This window comes from Rhipicephalus microplus, chromosome 5 (genome assembly GCF_043290135.1).
Source record: "Rhipicephalus microplus isolate Deutch F79 chromosome 5, USDA_Rmic, whole genome shotgun sequence".
Classification (NCBI taxonomy): Eukaryota; Metazoa; Arthropoda; class Arachnida; order Ixodida; family Ixodidae; genus Rhipicephalus; species Rhipicephalus microplus.
In genome coordinates, this window is record NC_134704.1 from 195,490,452 (window position 1) to 195,510,499 (window position 20,048).

General features: G+C 44.9%; 1 protein-coding gene across 1 annotated transcript in view; it reads left to right on the forward strand.

Annotated features, from left to right (window-relative positions):
* The window catches only part of LOC119173585 (decapping and exoribonuclease protein), a 224,770-nt gene that overhangs the window by 135,853 nt on the left and 68,869 nt on the right, over positions 1-20,048 (forward strand). Inside the window, exon 4 of the mRNA XM_037424391.2 lies at positions 10,378-10,513. Coding sequence (XP_037280288.1) covers positions 10,378-10,513 — 136 coding nt within the window. The remainder of the gene's footprint in view (positions 1-10,377; positions 10,514-20,048) is intronic.

The window sequence follows — 20,048 nt, forward strand, 5'->3', positions numbered from 1 at the left end:
GTTGCAGACTGTTTCGACGTGCTGTGCCATATTAAATTTGTCGTGAGAGTTAGACCAATGTTTTTAAATCAATCGATAGTAGGTACTAGACTTACACTGTCATTTTGCGTGTAAGGCAGGGACACACATTCTCTCCAATCCTATTCACTGCGTGCTTACTGGAGGTTTTCAGGGCCCTAGATTTGGAAGAGTTAGGGATAAAAGTTAATGGAAAGTATCTTAGCAACCTTCGATTAGATAATTACATTGCCTTGGGAGTAATTCGGAAGAGGAATTACAGCTCATGATTACTGAGCTGCTCACGGAAAGCAGCAGAGTAGGTCTGAAAATTAATATGCACAAAACTAAAGTACTAATATGCAACAGTCTGGGCAGAAAAGAGCACTTTACGATAAGTGGAGAGACGCTGGAAGTTGTAAAGTTTTATGTCTACTTAGGGCAGGTAGTCGCCTCGGAGTTGAACCGTGAAAGTGCAATAACTAGAATAATAATGATAGGGTGGATCACGTTCGGCAAGGATTCTCAAATCATGGATGGTAATCTACCACTAATCATCAAGAGGAAGGTAGATAACAGCTCCATCTTCGCAGTACTTACCTATGGAACAGAAACGTGGAGGCTTACAAAGAGGGCTCAGTTTAAATATAGGACAACACAGCGAGGCATGGAAAGGAAAATGATAGGTGTAACTTTAAGAGACAAGAACAGAGCAGAGTGGGTCAGGGAACAAGCCGGGGCTAGGGAAATCGTAGTTGAAATCAAGAAAAAGAAATGGACATAGGCCGGGCACGCAGCTCGTAGGCAGGACAACCGCTGGTCATTAAGGGTAACTGACTGCATTCTCTGAGAAGGTAAATGCGCAAACTGGAGACAGAAAGTTTGGTGGGCCGATGATATTAGGAAGCTTGCAGGTATAACTTGGCAGCAGAACAAACAAGCCTGCGTTGATTGGTGGAACATGGCAGAGGCCGTGCAGTGGGCATAGTCAGGCTGATGATGAAAACTACGCAGGAGCTTAATTCAGGATTATGAAGAGCAGGTAGTTTTCTGTTTTGAAATTGAAAGAGTGATGCTTTTATCAGTAGAAAAAATGAAATTGAAGTAAATACTAAAGGCATTTGTCATAGCTTCAGGGTTTGAGGAAGATTGGCCTTCAACAATAAACAATAAAGGCTTAGACATTTCAGGACTAATCGATCTCTAAAAGCTGGACGGATTTTCTTTCATAAATGTAGCCAAGGCATTACTAAAATTTCATTTTAGCTTCTGATTTACTTTAATTCAAATTAAATGAAGAAGCACTATCATTTCACTTGGAATGACAATTCTTACATAAGCGCTTATGAGAAACATTCACTCACAATGTCACAAAACCAAAAAAGCAGCGTGTCTACATATCAAAATTCACTACAACATTCAAGTTCCTCTTAATATGAGGGTAAAGTTTTCAATACAGAAATGTAAATTCCTCTTGATATGAGGCTACAGTTTTAATACAGAAATGTCATTAACTTTAAAAAGTTTGAAACATTTTTTTCTGAGGTCTTCAAAGAGAATACACTGACTTCGAGGCGACTTCAACAGCTTTATGATCAGGAAACCCTTCGATGACTTCATATTTTACAATGCGTGATAGGAGCCCGTAGCCCCATATAACTGAGGCTGCAGCTAACTATTTTTTATCTCATGTTACGAAACTGCAAAACTCCTAATATCAGAATGTGGCTGCTCCCAGAAACAGCACTGTCTGTGCAGTGAAATCGAAGTGCCTAGAAGGGTACACGAGGCATTTTCTGACGCCTGCTGAAATAGAAGGCATGCCAGTGCTCGGGACCGTGCCCTTCAAAGTTCACAGTTGGTGATCGACCCGCGCGCAGCGTCCTACCTCAGCGTCTCTTGATACTCCTGCACCAAGAAAAAGACGGGACTTTCTTTACGGTGAGGAGAAATCAACGACAGGCATTGTACGTGGAATGATGTTATTGCATGTGCTCTCCCTGCAATGTACATGAGCAGCTCGTTTCATTTATGCTTCAGAAATGTTCCTCGTTAGATCTTGCAAGGTTTTACTCGTGGAAACAGCATACAATGGGCGTGCAAAAGTTATCAATTTGGACTTTAAACAGAACATGACGGAGATGATGAAAGCCTCTAAAAAGTTTTCATGTCCACTTCAGGTGCAAATTATGAGGAACTGCCTGTACATGTCTAAATTTTGCACAAAATTCTAAGATGCTCGACATAACATTCCAAAAAAGTAAATTAAGAAATAAGTTGTTTTTGGAGAGCTTTGTTAATTATTCTTAATTTACTTATATTTAAACATTTAGTTATTTTGCAGTAAGTTATGTTACGACTTTTACTCATAAAAAATGAAATCTTAGTGCCGCAATGCACCTGCAGTTGATTTTGAAGGAAGAAAAAATAAATAATACTCATAAAGTTGGTCTTCAAATTCGGCACGTTGAGCGATCCGTCGAACACCGCAGGGCTTACACTAATATAATCAACTTTAGATTTATGCAGCACATTGGGGTCAAATCAAGACACATTGATTATATAGAAGGTTCACTTGATCTTGTGTTCATTGTAGCTTGCCCTTCCTTTCTCATTGGTTCAAGAAACTAGCAAAAGCAAGTCACGTCTACATACACGCCTGAAGGAGATGTTCTCACAGTCACATAATTTACGAAAACTGTTGAATCGTGACCTGGCTTTTTTTTTTTTTTGAGGGCTGGGTTGTCTTTGATGTAAAGATTTCGTCCTTTGGGAAGATGAAATAATCCGGTGCCATTTCCTTCGGCTATGTTTTCCACTACAGTAGACAGTAAGCACAAATCTGTTAAATGAAACTACTGCTTAAACGGAACTATTGCCTCTGCCATATTTGCAAGGTTTTTCAGCGCGCGAACATAGGAAAAAGGGACATGCTTGGTTTTGGGCTTGTATTCTACACCCACGTTCACCTCTCAGTAAACGGAACTCCTGTTAAATGCAGCATATTTCCCTGGTCCCTTCAGGTTCTTTTTACTTAGGGTCTACTGTACACTACACTACAGCCCCTTCACTAGAATTCTTTCGGATGATATCTCTTCGAAAAACTTTTGTCTTCATGTGTGCACTAAGTGTTGAGCCTATCAGGATTTCGGGTTTGTCAGCTACCCTTGTTATTTCTGCTTGCGCGATTGGAAACTCACAAAATTCAGCGAAATCACAAATTCATAGCGTGCGGTTGTTATGTGAGATGAGGAGGAGCAGGGGGCGAATGCATGGCAAACCAGAGTTGGAGACAATTGACTACTTAGAATTCTCGTATATGAACTTTTCAAGAGTGTGTGCCCTAATGTCCTGTGAATCACCATTCTGGCATCACGAGGAGCACAAAAAAAAAAGAAAAAAAAAGCCAAAAACGAATAGAGCATGACACGCTGAATTGTGTATCCTCAGAGGCGGTTTTAGTGCTCTATATAGAGAGGGCATGCCTACATGGGCACAAAAGATTATTCAAGACACCGCAAACAACACTCTGAAAACACCGCAAACAACACTCTGAAAACACCGCAAACAACACTCTGAAAATCTATAACTGCAGAGAAGAAAGTGACATGATGTATTTTATGCCCAGGTTCTCCGTTCAGGTTAAAATAAGAGTAAAGGCGGCGCGCCGCAGTTATTGCAGTGGGGTCCCTCTCAGGTCTTCGGTGGCAGCGCACAGCCCTGCTACTGATGTGACGCTTGCTGCGGTGTGCTTGCCGGTCTCATCAGGTGGCCTCACACATTTTTCTGTTTTAAGGGGTTACAGCGCTTGGAGCCAAAACGACAACTGGCCATCACTTTCTTTGCTTCATCGAATTTGTGTCATTCTCTTACGTAGCGGCTGCAAAAGGGGGGTGAGGACTGGGGCTCCCATTGTTTCTTACACTGGCTAATTAACCTAAATATAGCTAGCATCATATACTCTAATAAAGCCAAGCATACAAAATGACGTTTTCTCAGCCCAGCTTGCCTTTGTCATTAAAACTTAGATTAGCCAATTTTACTCTTTCGTTACAATGCCTAATCAAAATTTTCGGTGGTTGACACATTGTATCATAGATTTTGGCATGTTGAACTGGTTTCTCGTCCACTCGGCACTTTTCATTAGTTTATCCAACTGCTCAACTTTTAAAATCAATTTAAAGTTGCCCATGTTCGCAACACAGTGATTTTTTATAGGTCTTTGCGCAAGCCAATGTGTGTGTGTTGTTGGTAAAATGCACTTGGCTGGCGAACTTGACAGAAGTGGCGCCCCTCATGGTTATGCTACAGTAACATCAAAGTTCTCTAATTGAAAAAAACCTTTGCAAGTCAAATACCAAATTAAGGTGTCAGCTTTGCAATCTCATGGTGGCGGGCACTAATAATTTCCAAAAATTTATGCCATTTATTCAATAGAGATTTCTTGCTAGGGGTCAGTTAAACTTTATCCTACAAAAAATATTTGCAAAGTTCCGCCGCATGTATAAAGTGTGAAGGTGGCCTTCTCAAGCAGTTTTCAGCAGCTTTAATTTTGCTTGTATCATTATTTCAGACACAGGGTCCATCTAATGTCACTAGTTGCTCCGTCACGCGCACATGAGTGCGCTCCTTCCCTGCAAAAAACACACGCCGCTCGTAACTCTTGAAATTGCACCTGAATTGAGTGAGGACGATGTTACCGAGTCCAAGGATAACAGGTTTGTTTCGTTTACAGCCTCAACTTGTCTCCTCCACCGCAAGTGAGTAGCTGCTGACCTTTGGGCACAATCTTATAGCTACTCTGGTTAGGTGCGAGGTTCACATGTGGCTGAGGCAAAGTGTGCTGGTGCTGGCTGCAGAGCCTCCGCTCACGTCAAAAAAACCTCCGAAGCACATCTTGGCCCTGACTGCGGAGCAGCGCGAAACATTTTAGGATTGCGCGCAATATAGTTCTTGTTTTCTTTTTAGTACAATGTGCAAAAATGCATGGAAATATACTTGGAGGCATATATTGGATCGCCAACCTATGTGAAGTGAGGTGGCTCATGGAAAGAGTTGACACTAGGCGAAACAGCGAAGTTTATTGGACCTGATTTATAGAAGGATAATTCACATCACATCCATCTATACTGGAAGTCTGCAGGCTTTTATCGCAAAAGAACAAAAATTTGCTGAGAAAAGTGTACGAGTTTGCTTGCGTCTCACGAAAAAAATCCATGCAATCCACTGCATGGAACGAGCAATGAAGCTGCACCTCGGTTCTATTTTTCTTTCTCTATGGTGAACAACCTAATTCAAACCAGCAGACTGAGGAGTAGGCATAAGCCGCGCCAGGGTGGTGAAGAGACCTTCACTCTCAGCCGCCTTCCGTGCTCGCTGGATGGCCCATATTTGATTTTCTTGATCTGAGCTAATCAGTGCCATAGCTTTAAAAACTTAATGGAATTGTTATCTGGCATTTCATACGACAAAACTAGAGGTGCTAGGTTTTGTGTAAAAATGTCAAGCACATTTCCAGCAGTTTCATAAAAATGTGCAATGGCATTGTTAATGATTAAAAAATTGTTTACAAATCTAAAGACATGGGTGACATAGATTTTTCAATACATTTGATGATCTTCCTGTCGAGCATAGCTAAAACAGGTAACTAAGGACAGGGACAATACATGACCTAATGCAAATACTGCACTTTATCAGGTAAACACTTTTGTTTATAGTTGCAAAAGTAGACCGCAGTTACATGTCAACTAACTCTAAGAAACCATTTACAAGCACTCTGCTACTAATTTTAAACGAAATGGCCCCTAAAGTGTCGTTAGCGCATCCTGGACTATTGAGTTGAACAGATCCTTTATGTCTATTGAAAATTCCGACACATTTGCATCCTTATGGTGCCAGAAGTACTTGGCAAACTGTGCACTATTTTTTACTAAGAATAGGTCTTCTATTTTTAGTAAGGAAAGCTTGTCTTGTGAAAACAAAGCTAGACATTTTTCCAGGTTCACTTTTCTTAAATAATAACCAGAAGGGGGCATACAACTTAACAGTCCCAAGATGAGTTCTTTTTATCCTAAATTGTCCGACAAGTGAAAGCATTTCTAAGTGCTTACAAAATTTCATAGCGAGTGGTTTAGCTTTTTTGAGACTTGCTGGGTCTATTCTATTGAAGTTGCTATTGACAGCATCGGTAGCTTTTCCTCGGAAGATATCATTTGGGAAAACGGCAACATCACCCTCTTTATTGGAGGAGAGTATACAAAGGTAGTTACTGCACAAATAGTCTCACACTGTTTTGAACGGCACTTTGCGACAGGAGCGTATAGCGGTGGTATCCACCCCCTGTGAAATACAACAGTTCCTTTCATCCTCCAGTGCCAATCTTGGCACTTTTCGCACCATTGCCAGCACTTCTAATGCATTTCGTTTGGGTTCAACAGCAGACTTTGGTCGACGCTGGAGGGTGTGACAATTGTCTGTCGAAATTACCATGCCTCCTTAAATTTGGACAGGGTTGCAAGGCCTCACCTTGAGACCCTGTCCACATCGCAAGCTGTGGTAGCGAAATATGCCAAATACCCTCAGTCACTTGGTCAATAGTCCTGCGGTAACGCTATCACAATCTCCATGCCGAAGGTCCAGGAGCCATCCTGTTCACTTGCACATACAAGTACTCCCTGTGGAACTGGGCCTGTCTTCTCCATTCCGACCGTATGATTTTGAGGATACTTATTGTATGTTCGATAGAAGTGTTGATGATCCCGAAGTTCATGCAAAGAGGATGCGGCCGAAACTCGCCCCATATGCAAATGGAAAGCTTGCGAGCCTGGCATGTTGCATGGGCAGGGCTGAGGGATGAAGAAAACATAAATAAGAGCCCAATGTTCTAGAAATGTAGTAAAGAATCGTTGCTTTTCAACATATCCTTTCAGCATATGTAATAGCGCATAAAACTAGAAAAGACAGCATAAGGACACAAACGTCGCCGAGTCCTCACATTCGGCACAGTCGTCGAAAAACCATGCGGTGGAAGCCAGAGCCACTCGTTTATTTTGTGTGAGTTAGTGGTTGGTACTAGCATTCGCATCTCTGACTTTGCGTGCGTTAAGCCTTTTTCGTGCTTGCCCACCCGTCCATCGATTGTTCAACTTGCTCAGCACGGGAATCCCACTTCCTGCACCTCTTCTGCTGCCTTTCAGCGATGACATCATCAAAACATGGACACCTCTGACCTTAATCTCTTCTTTCTTGTCCAGAGCCCAGTGACCTTTTCGCTTCTCCTAAGGCCCCTTTTGCACGACACATTTCACATTCTTTTAAGGGACACTATAGGGAACTTATAAGTCGACGTTGATTGTTTAAATAGTGGTCCAGAAACCTCGTAGTATTACTTTAGTGCCAAGGAAGGGCCTATTTTGAAATAAAATTATGTTTTAGTGGTTCGCATCAGGTTAGCGCACTTCAAATTACCCCCCTCAAGAAGTGGACCAACCGGACCGTCTCACATCACTGCTGCCGTGCACAACGTTGTCCGGTTTTACTGCCCTAGTAGCAGCAGACCAAAAGCTTCAGGAGCTACATCGAAATCGGCCATTGATCGATTTTTCACCATTTGCTCTAAGATTGCAGACGTTTTTTGTTCAACTGGGCCCTGCTAGATGGTACCACCTGTCCAGTGTAACTGCGCGAAAATTGAATTTTTGAACCACTCTCGCCATTCTCCATAGTAACGTCCAGCGGTTCTTTTTTCCATGAATCAAACAGAAACGATTATGCAGCATTTTATTGTGTCTCTTGATGCACAAAACGTTTTTTATTTAGTGCAGCTAGATCGATTACTAATGATTAATTGTAGGCGGTCCATCTAATGTCATCGGGATTATTGTGAGAATGTCTTACTGCGGCATGTGCGTTCTTGTGCATTTACCTTAATTTCTCGATAAGTAAGGCACTGTTATTGATAGTAATGTTGTTTTAGATGTTGTCATACATTGAGCTTTCATTATAATGCAAATTTTTATTTGACTTTAGTGTCCCTTTAAGTCGAACAACGTTAGATAGAGTGCCCACAGCAACCTCGGGACAACATGCCTTGACTGTGACCGACGCTAACTCTCGGCCTTGAGAGTCTACAACGCTGATAGCGTACGCATTTCTGCGTGGATACTTAGACGCGTTGGTATATAGCCGTCCGTATCTTGCTTGAACTTTTGTTGAGCAGCCTCAGCTCTAGCCTTTCGTCTATCTTTGTGGAATGCCACGTGTATGTTCCATGAAATAGGCGCGATGAACAGGGACTCTCGAACGTCCACCGGGATGCGCTTTTTCCGGTCTGCATCCACAATGTATGAATCGCTGTAGTTGAGATACCGAAGCAACGACCTCCCAGTGGGCGTGAGCTTGAGTCGTGCCAGCTTGCTGTTCTTATGAGCCTCGATAAGCTCTTGTCACGTGATGTGGACGCCCATGTTAAGATGTCGTAAAGTAGCAGCCATGGGTGGTAGTCCCAAGGTGGCTTTGGCTACCTTACTTATCATAATACTCGGTTTTTCTATCATGTATGCACACCCCCCACAAAAAGAAAAGAACAATGCACCTGTTTTTTTTTGTCATCCCTACTCTTTCGAAAAAGTTTTACGGATCTTTCTGAATTTCAAGGTCACGAGCTTAGCAGATCCACATTTGGAATTTGCTTAGTATGCAAAAAGACTTGACATGTTAAGATTGAGGCTCTTCGAGATAAGAGACCAGCAGGTGGGGAGCGCAAGGCCAAGAAACAAGCCATGAAGCCAGCTGCTAAGCCACGCAAGAACAAGTGACACAAGCCAGGTCAAGACAGCCTAGCCATTGCGAGAAACATGAAAGCGGAAAAAGCACAACAGGCTGTCGGTGCCTTCTGCTGTGGCAACCACGTCTACAGTAAGCTTGAACTGACTGACTCGTCAGCTGGTACAGATGCATGGCTCAAGGTTGAAAAGAAGAAGGAGGAGGTTGTTCGGCAACTAGAGTTGATGGCAGGAACGGTGAAGCACCTTCAAGAATGTGAAATGTAGCGCTCATCTGTCTCTTTCCTGTCTTGGTTTTTGTGCACTGCACGCTAAAAAAGTTATATCATGAATCAATACCAACTAGCCCAGCTATCTGTTTTACTGCAATTGGAATTGTGCCATGCAAAAGGGGCTCAGGAGAAGCGGAAAGGTCACTGGTCCCTGGACAGGAAAGAAGAGATCGAGGTCAGAGGTGACCATAATTTAATGATGTCATCTCTGAAACGGTGCGAAAAGAGGCAGCAAAAGAGGCACAAAAAGTGGGATTCACGCACTGAGCATGCCAAACAACGTCAGATAGAGAGCCAGCAGAAACGTCGGGACAACATCAAGGCACGCAGAAAAGTGAAACCTCAGACAAATATGAAGATTTTTAAGAAGGACCGCATCTTTTCAATATTCTGGGAAGATATTGCTGTTTTGGTCGCTGCTAAAATACGAGACTTGAAAAAAAAAATAATGAGGTGGGGAGTGTGATATCACAAGCCCATCGACCATTTTACAAAATAAGAAGGGTCGGATGTGAGCCTGCACTTAATTTGGCAGCCTTGTGCTCCATGTTGAGTTTGTCAAGACATGGTTTCATAGTGTTGTTTCTAGGTGTGCGTGCACCACGGCTGTATTGATGCCATAGCTCCTGTTTAATAAAGTCGTTTTTGCAATATTATCGCCTTGTCTACGTCGCCAAGTCCTTACAGTGCTGACCAGCAAAGCCGCTTCGCATTATTGCGTGTTTTGAAATTTTTAACATAGTCCTGAAGCATTCCGAGTGAAGCAGCCCAAGAGTGCTTAGCGAACACAAGTGAGAAAAGATCTGGCATCCGCACCGCACACACAGTGCAAGTTTCACAGGCGGTCCCACAGTGAGAATTACAGGAGGGCTCGTGTGACTTTGATGCACTTGAAGGTCACATATTCTCTCCTCTTTCTCATTACCCTCTCCCCCCATCTAGGGTAGCAAACTGGACTCTCCCTACCTTTCTGATATTCTTTCTCTCTCTGGCATCTGCAGCTGTTTCTTTGTAAGGCCTATTGTTCTATTAGTAGCAGCTGGCTGGTTTCCCAAATATTGTCCAAAAATCAGCTTTATGGGGTTTATATCTGAATGTTGTACAAATATTTTTTAACATTGACTAGCTGGTTCTTGGTACGAATTATATATCAGCAATAATGAAAATAGGACTTTTGGTCAGGAAAAAAAAAAATAGAGCACCACACTGCTCACCTCCATGACAATATAGAGACAGCCATTGTGAAAATTTGGCTTTCTCGTGTGTACATCATGTTTTTAAGAGGCATTATACAAAGTCTGTTATGGCTGTGTCATTTTTTACAGCTTCAAGATGCTCAAGTGGTGGGCGCAGTCTTTTCTCGTGGGTATTCCACGTGTGCTGTGCGGCTTCCGGGATGACCATGGTGTTGTAGGCACCCTCGAAGAGATTGACGTTCGAGAGATGACCCACAGAGCGAAGGTTCGTGGTAATTTCACCGCAAAGATTTTTTATGAAATTGAGCACATTTCGTGCATTTCTTCTTTGGTGGTGGTGAGGGTTTCTAGGGACAGAACAGCAACATGAGGATATGGACGACTTCTCCGAATCAGACGTTCAGCTGAGAACTGCCGCGAACACTGCTCTGCCTCAGAATGTTGGCACGCGCTTTTCGATCCAGTGTACTCTTTCTTGTTGTCTTCTACAGCGATCACGTAGTTTCGGCTTCGTTTTCGACCCCATATCCCAACACCACCGGTTTTAAAAAGTTAACATTTCTGCTGGCTTGACAGAATGAAACACTGTCAGAGAGTTATGAAGAAGTCACTGCAGGTCCAGTTGGCCCTCTGCACAACCACCGAACAATGCGAATTGGGATTACATATCCACGTATAAGAGCAAACCTGATGTTAACACAGCACTCACTTGTGCATGAGAATTAATCAGCTCAAATATTCTATGACATTCTCACATGTTTGTTGAACAATTCTGTTGTGTCACGCGGCCTCTCCGTCAACCTGCCGCAGACTTCGCCGAGCTTTAGCCCTATGCAACAGATTCCTCGCAGATAATCTTTTAACAATGCTCGCACTTCTGAACATTGTTCCTTGCTTAACTCTTCAGACACCTTCACATCAGTGGCCCTGTGTGCACAGAGAAGACTCTGCGGGTGAATGTCGTGCGGAACATTATCACTAAATGACTGTTAGTCTAGCTTCAAACGATCTTCGGGGACCTTGGTGTTCACAGAGATCTGCTGCAGCGGTTTCGCACCCTTCGTATTTGTGTAACATATAGAGATGAAAAATCTTCCTTTTGCTACTTAGTTTCAAAGCATAGTCAACATAATTTTTATGTCTGACTACTTCAAATGAGTCTTTTCACTTGTCATCAGTAAAAGAGAGGCACTAGGTGCGTGCCGAACACGGAAGCGCAGCGACGGTGCATGAGGAAAGAAGAGTCACCCGAATGCACGTGCACCAGCCACATAGACGGAAGAGATTGGTCTGAGAAAAGCTTCTGCCCTGAGCCGAGAAAAAAAATCCCAGAGGATGATTTGGCACGAAGTGTTGGGATTCCGAGCTACGAAGACGTGGGAAATGAGCATCGCTACCGCTACGGAAGCAGTAGAACCGCCCTGTTTTGAGGATGTTGGCAAAAAGGTTCGAGGAGTGGTCGTCAATATCGGAAGAATCGAGTGAGGCTGCCTGGACTTGTCGCAACCTGTCACAGCAGTTCTTAGGTGGGCTACAACTCCTCCACTTCAAAAGAAAATGTATGAGGCATGCACCACAGTCAAGACGTCGTTGACAAGTTAGGCGTGGCCTAGCAAAGCCAAAGTATACGACGAAGACTAGACCCAACCAGCAATGAAGTGGAGTGGCTCATTCCGCGAAATAGTACGACGATGGTAGGAATTTGGGGAAGACATTGACGACATAAGTGACACACCATAGACACAGCAAGGGGCAATGAGTCACAACGCAACAAGCCATAAGAACGTTCCACAGTTGACACCATATCGGCTTAGGGCTAGTGGCTAGGGCTAGGGATGGATTGGGACTGAGCCACAGTCAGTTTGGTATGAATATGTACAGAGTGTTTTTGGAGTAATTCTGTGTACTCGCGAGTGTTTAGTTTTCGATTGCTGACTTCTTTTGTCATTGTTTGTGTTTGGTGTCATAAAGTGTGTTTATGTGCCAGGTCCCTCTCTTGTCTGTCCCAAATCCCTCCTTTGCAAGTGCTCCCGAGATAAATTGTGACAATAATTGGCTAGCCTTTGCCAGGATTTTTCTCTTGTGCAGCCCAGTCACATTATCGTCGGAGTCGGAGGTTGCATGATAGATTACGAGAAGTTTACGCCAATGAACAAAGACGTGGGGATGACCAAGAAGGAGACAATTAATTTCTTCGAGAATGTGCAGAAAGAACACGAATGGGACTATGAACGGATGCTAAACAGCACGAGCGCGAGAAGGAAGTTCTCGAGCTCAAGTTGAGGCTAGTGCAGATAAGTGCGAGCCACGGAGCAAGGAAGACTGGAGGAGAAACTTCGGGCCAGCGCCAGCTCGAGCGCCCCGCGATAACGTCACCCATGGAGAGTAGCTTGGCGAACGTGCGTGCAGTGATCCTTGTGGTGATGCACAGAACTGTTTGTTTTCTGCAGCAAAAGAAGATTGCGCGCACTCGCGGTTTCCGACGGTGCTCAAGTGTCATCTGCTACATCTGCCACTCGCCGATTCTACTTAGGGCCAGCATCTTTCTTTATTTAAATCGGATGCTTTTCAGACAACCAAAGGAATGAAGTGGTAGAATTAAAAAAGCAAATGATCTGCAATTGTAGCTAGGCGTATGCCTAAAATTACTCATTATGTAGCTTGAGGATAGATAATGCACATTCTTTCATATAACAGTGCATTACAGAACTGCTGCACACAAAATAAAGACAGACATTGATGAAGCATGTTTGAGCAGATGGCAATTAATTCAACAGAAGAGCGGAGACTGCCTCGAGCTGTGAATAAATACTGCGTAAAAAAAGTTTGATCTTATAACGCTCCGCCTGACCTAGAACAGTAGCAAGAATGGGCGACGGCTATATGAAGAGGAGATCGACAATGGAAAGGAAGCGACTGCATCTAAGAAAATCCCAGACATTTCCCAGGCATCTAAAAAATTTTTGTAATATTGAGGGTTGAGTACTGTGTGCAGTTGTTCTTGTAAGTGTATCCTTGTAGTGTGAAATAAGGAACTTGTGGACATGTGAACGGTGAAGTGTAGTGGTTGACGTGTGTGATGGTGTGGTGTTGTGCCAAGTGAAGATCAGTGAAAACATGCGGTGAAGGAATGTGATGTGCCAGCCTATGCGCAATCAGTCACAAGAGATAACAGCGAGAGAAGAGGAGACTGAAATCACAGGAAGGGAGAACATAAATACGCAGTTTTTTCAGAAACAACTCTTTAAAAAGGGGCCCAGTTGGATGAGTAAAGGAGAGGCACGAGGCACGTGCGGTATGCAGAAGCACGGCCATGGTGGATGAGGAGAAAAAAGTCAACCGAGTGCACTCGCATTAGCCACATAGACACAAAATATTAGTCGGAGAAAGGCTCATGGCACACGACCTGAGCCGAGAAAGAAAATCCCAGAGGAATAGTTGGCACTGGGTGTTGGGATGCCGAGCTGCAAACACGTGCGAAACGAGCTTCACTAGCGCCACAGAATCAGTAAAACTGCCCGGTTTTTAGGATGTCGGCAAAGAAGTTCGGGGAGTGGCCATTGATATCGGAAAAAATTGAGCGAGGCTGCCCGAACTTGCCGCAACCTGTCACAGCAGTTCCTGGGTGGACTACAGCTCCTCCGCTTCGAAACAGACCGTATGCAGCCAGCACTATAGTCGGGACGCCGTTAACAAGTTAGGCATAGCCTAATGAAGCTGAAAGATATGACGAAAACTGGAACCAACTGGCAATGAGGTCGAGTGGCTCGTTCGACGAAAGAGGACGACGGCGTTGGAAACTTGGGGAAGACGTCGAAAACAGAAGCGACGCACCGTCAACACAGCAAGGGGCATTGAGTCAAAACACGACAAGCAGAAGAACATTCCTTAGTTGACGCCATACTGGCTTAGGACTAGTAGTTAGAGCCAGCGATGGACTGGGACTGAGCCATAGTCAGTTTTGGTTTGACTATGTACGGGATGTTTTTGGAGTAATTCTGTGTACTCGCGAGTGTTTCCAATTTCTGGCTTCGTTTGTCATTGTTTGTGTTTGGTGTCATAAAGTGTGTTTATGTGCCAGGTCCGTCTGTTGTCTGTCCCAAATCTAACCTTCGCAAGTGCTCCCGAGATAAATTGTGAGACCATTGCATTAGCCGTTTGTGTCAGCAGGCAGTAATATTAGCACTTTTTCATCTACATTTAATTTTCACTCATGCATCTTCCGGTCGTAGTACATTCTTGGCATTCCTTCCGCCTTCTCTAGCTCTTCATCTTGGGAATTCTTGTTCATAACTTCAAGGTGCTTTCGAAGATCCACAAGGTATGTGCAAGTAGTGCAAGTTTCACTTTTGAGAACCTTCAGAGTTCCTTGAGCACCGTTAGTGGTTATCTGACATATCGACCATAAATCAGCTAGAATGGTGAGAATCTCAAGGTAGCTTACGACAGTTCCCTGTAGGTGAAAAGCAACAGTGCCAGAAATTTGTCCCAGGTTCTTGATTTTCCCTGGCAAATCCACTTCATCATTCTCTTTTGAGTGCCATTAAAATTTTCTACTTGCCCATTGGTCATGGCATGGCTCGGTGTTCTTACATATGTGGCGGCTAGTAACTGACCAATCTCTTTCATGAGCTCCGATGTCAAGTTCGTTCCTTGGTCCGTTACAATCTCTTTTTGTCGCCCCACGCGAGAAAACATCTCGTGTGGGGCCACAGAAAGATATTGTTACGGACCGCAGGACGAGCTTTTAGTGCTTATGAGTGATTCGGCCACATGTACAGTAGAACCCCGTTCATACGCGTATACTCATCTGATGTTCATTGCCGTTCCATTCCTATTAAAATTATTATTGATATTTTCTCATTCTTATTCCTATTAGGATTTGTATAATAATTGACATTTAGTTCATGTTATTGTTGGTATGGAAAGTGTACCAATTCATGTATGTATTCCCTTTATGTTCCCCTTACACAATGCCCTGTTGGGTCTGTAAGGTATTTTGAATAAATAAATAAATAAATAAATATGTTTTTTAGCAGACCAGGAAAAAAACGTAACAGCCGGGAAAACACTAGACTAAGGAAAGCTCCAAAAATGAATAAAAACAGGGCCACGTTGAGTTCAAGCAATTTATTTCAACAACCTTTAAAAAATCTAGCATGGTTGACTGCTGCTTCGTACGTTTGCTGAAGAATACCATGCACTTTTCAATAACGTGTTGAAACGCTCCATTACTCTTAGCGCCGCTTTAAATACCCGCGGAGGAGGTCCAGAGCCGCGTCGGATTTTGCAAAACTTAGATTGACCAACTTCGCAGACTTTCGTGGCTAGCTATCGTCACTGGAGTCGCTTGCTTCACTTGCGACCGAGTCAGCAACAATCTCAGTGATGCTCTGGCACTCCGACGCCACGAGGGCAGTACCAACGTAGACAACGTCGTTGTAGGTCACTCCTGTAGCACCCAGCGCATTCAGAGCCTCGGTGAGCTCCTATTCACAAAAAGCTGCTTCTGGTTTGTCAGCTTCGTTCAGTTCGTTGTCCATACGGAAGCCACACCTCGCGAAGGAGTGCTGTGCAGTTGACGCATTCACTGCAGTTCATGCTGAAGGGATGTAGTGCATGGCGTTAACTATGGAAATTGTCGTAGGCTGCTGTTCGCGATCAATACGCTCAAGACAGCAATTCACGATGCTTTTTTTGTGCGAATGCTTCAGGCTTTTCATGACGATGGCATCCAGCGGCTGTATGTGGGTTCTGGAGTGTGGAGAGAAAAACACAAGCCTGACGTTCTGTAGAAATGGAGGAGCCCTTGGGTGGGCAGCACAGTTGTCCAGGAAAAGGAGAACACTCCTGTTCTGTGCACCCATCTTGTTATTGAAGTAGTGCAGAAACTCCTCAAAGCACAGGTCATCCATGCACGATAGTTGCTTCTGTAGTGGCATGCAGTAGGCGAGTGTTCTTCAGGCACCATGGGTTCTGGTACTTGCCTATCACACACCGCTTCAGTTTGTTTGAGCCATCCATGTTGCAGCAAAGGAGCACTGTCAGCCGATCTTTGCTGCATCTGCCTCCATGGCAGGCTTCGCCCTTTAAACTTAACTACTTAGATGGCTGCACCCGAAAAAAAAAAGCCCATTTCGTCGGCATTTTAAATGTCACGAGGCTCGTACTTCTCAATAAGAGATGACATTGTCGATTTCTAATCGTCGACTGTTTTAATGTTGACACTTGCCGCTTCTCTGCTTACAGCCTTGTAAGCGATACCGTGCCTTTTCTGGAAACGTTCTATCTATCCATTTGACGCGGCAAAGTCGGTGATGCCCTGTCTGTCGGCTACTTCCATCACTTTCTTGCGCAGAATGCTGCCGTCGAAGTTAATACCGGCGGTGCGAGCTTGTCTAAACCAAGTGAGGAGGCTTTTGCCGAGAATCCCGTACTTAACGTCACGAGCCTGCTTTGCTTTCAGGTCGAAGAGCACCGTGGGCCAAAGAGCATCAGACTTCATTTGGCATATCACAACCCAAGCACCCTCTGCGCCAATGATAGAGGTCACTAGTCCCATTGCGAATGCGGCTTGCAGTGATTTCACTGGGATCACGCAAGCATTGTCTACCATGATGAATATTTTCAAAACACCGGTACTTGCATCACACGAGGCTTGGTACGTACAGCAGTGCCTCCGCCATAACTTACAGAACTTTCTTAATTTTGGGGATTCCAAGACAGCCCAATGTTCTGGCTGCAAACCATCGATGCATTAGCCCATCAATATTCCTGGCCTGACAACGTGGAAATGTCGCTTGGGATGAGCCAACTACGTGATTCGGACAAAGCATGACATCATTACAACGGTGTCACCGATTACGAGCTGCGGCTGCGTGCGATGGACTGAGACAAGACTCTGTTAACAACAAAACCCCTTTTATATATAAACACTCCTGGCACTCTACAAATATATACAAAAAATGCACACAACCAACAGAATTAACTCCAAGGTCAACCTACGAAGAAATCCCTTCACAAACTAGACTGTCCAAAATATCGCGCGACATCTCTACCATTTCAGCGCTTCTGACAGTACTTCTTGTCACCTTACTTATAACTGATGCATTGCTCGTCAATGTCCCGGTTGGTCGTGTTGGGTCCTTGTCTCGATGCTCTTGGTAGACATTGCCGTTTCTACCGCTGCTGACTCGTTAATAGTCGTTTGAAGTGGCAGAGGTCTCCGAGGTTAGGCCTATTGGCGGCAGGCCAGTGCTACACGCAGACGTGGTCACTTTGGGACTGTCTTCGGCGGCTTACTTTGAGAGGGACTTGTGTCAGGAACGTCGGCGCTCGCTGTGCCTGGCTGCTGCATCTGGAGCAGTCTCTCTTGAAGCAGGTCGAGGTCTCCCTCTACGACTCGGGACGCCCGCGTCACAAGCTGCCGAGTCGCTGTCCTGACGTTCCTGTCACCAGTGCATTTGCTGGCGATGCAACACTCGTCTACTAAGCTTACGTCGACAGTCCCAGCTCGTTGCTGCTCGCGCACCAATCGCAGCTCGAGTCCTGTGCCTTGTGCTTCACTTCTAGGTGCACGCGCTCGCACAGTACCGACTGTCATCTATGCTTTGTTGTCTTTTTTTTTTTGTCTCCTTCTGAAGGACGATTGCTCATGACAGACGCCTATAACCACAGCACTTGGACCGCCTGGAGTGCAGCCCTTGTGAGTGCCTTTTGCCCACTCGTCCTAGTACGACGACCAGTTCATGTGGATGGAATCCCGCCAGCAAGGTCCCACTGAAGATGTCACAAACTACATTTGTGATAAACTAAGTTCTCAACGACTGGGGCATCACTTGGCAGTCTCCAGCTGCGTGCCAGTACGTGGTCGACAGAATGTGGGACGCTACTCATACAGCCATCATATCCTCTCAGGTGGCGGAGATATTACCGACCGTCTTCTGTCACAAGGCCGCGTAACTCCAGGAGAGTACTCAGCACTGCCTGACTTTTGACATGCCGCAACAGGCTGGACAGTTCCCAACTACCTCCATACGACGGGGTCTCTATTCCTGCGAATGTATTGGACATAATATCAAGAAGGGCCGCCAATCGTCCCAGTTCGGGATTCACTATCAAGCCTTCCAAACTCCTGTTACTGGTGCATGTCGAAGGGATTGATGACTTGCCAGCACTTGTTGATACCGGTGCCGAACGGATGGCGCGTCATTGACATCACGCTGCCGATGCTGTTTACCCGTGGACTCAGCCTCCCCTTCGTGGCATCGCTACTCCAGTGGGGATGCTTGACATGTATTTCCGGACGACAGCAGGGACTTATATTTCCGGACGACAGCAGGGAAGTTTCTCTCGGCCATTCTTATTTTAGAGGACCTGCCTACTGACATGATTTTATGCGCGGATTTTATATTGGCAGACGACATCCAGATCACAATCGATCACGGCCGTGTAGAGCTTTGGCCTTCGTTAATCAAGGCTACGGAGGCGTCTCGATTGATGCGGAGAGGTGAGCCACTGCCTGGTCCGCTTACCTTAAGTTCTGTACTGGCCTGGCATAAAGAAATGTTTGCCGACACTATAGTAGATCTCCCAGGCACTACGGTGCTCTTGTACTGAGTACCAACTGGGCATCACTTTTCTATATGCGTACCGTTGAGAAGATACGCTGAGAAGGAGGGCGCCATTATTGCAGATCAAGTACACAAGATGGTCTTTGCGGCCCCGCCGCGGTGGTCTAGTGGCTAAGGTACTCGGCTGCTGACCCGCAGGGCGCGGGTTCAAATCCCGGCTGCGGCGGCTGCATTTCCGATGGAGGCGGAAATGTTGTAGGCCCGTGTGCTCAGATTTGGGTGCACGTTAAAGAACCCCAGGTGGTCTAAATTTCCGGAGCCCTCCACTACGGCGTCTCTCATAATCATATAGTGGTTTTGGGACGTTAAACCCCACATATCAATCAATCAAGATGGTCTTTGCTGGCATAATTACACCTTGGTGAAGTCCGTGGGCAGTGCCTGTCGTGCTCATGCATAAGAAAGACTGGTTCATGCAGTTCTGCGTAGATTACAGGCAGCTCAATAAGTGTACTACATCTGATTGATACCTATTGCTTCGTATCGACGACGCCATTGATACATTTCGTCGCTGCAGGGTCTTTTCATCACTTACGTGCAGAGTACTGGCGGATTAGTGTCGCAGAAGAGGGTCAGTGCAAGACAGCCTTTCGCCCTCCATCAGGTCTGTATGAATTCAAGTGCATGCTGTTTGGGCTCAAAACGGCCCGCGAGGTGAATTCTGTATTAGGTTTACTGAAGAACCGAGCCTGCCTGGTTTATTCAGAAGATATTCTCGTCGTAGTTACTACTGAGGACAAACACGTGCTTAGTTTAAATGAAGTGCTGCACAGATTCTATGAGACAGGGTTCTGCTTTAACTGAGAAAAATGCCAGTTTAGGCTGTCTTAGATAGCGTACCTAGGGCATCACATTTTTCTTGATGGTATACAGCCACTCCCGGAGTGCATCGCAGCAGTGTCGGAATATCTCAGGCCAGCCAGCTTTAAGCAAGTTCAGTCGTTTATGGGAATAGCATCTTACTTTCGGAGGTTTATTTTCCACTTCGCTTCGATTGTGGCTTCCCTGAGTGATCTCCTTAAAAAGGGTGTTCAATTTGAATGGGGCGCCGAGGAAGAAATCGCTGTTTGGACGATAATGCAAAAGCTCACTGCCTGCCCAGTATTGAGTCACTTCAATGATGAATGAATCAGTGAAATGCACACCAACTCTAGGCAAGTTGGTCTA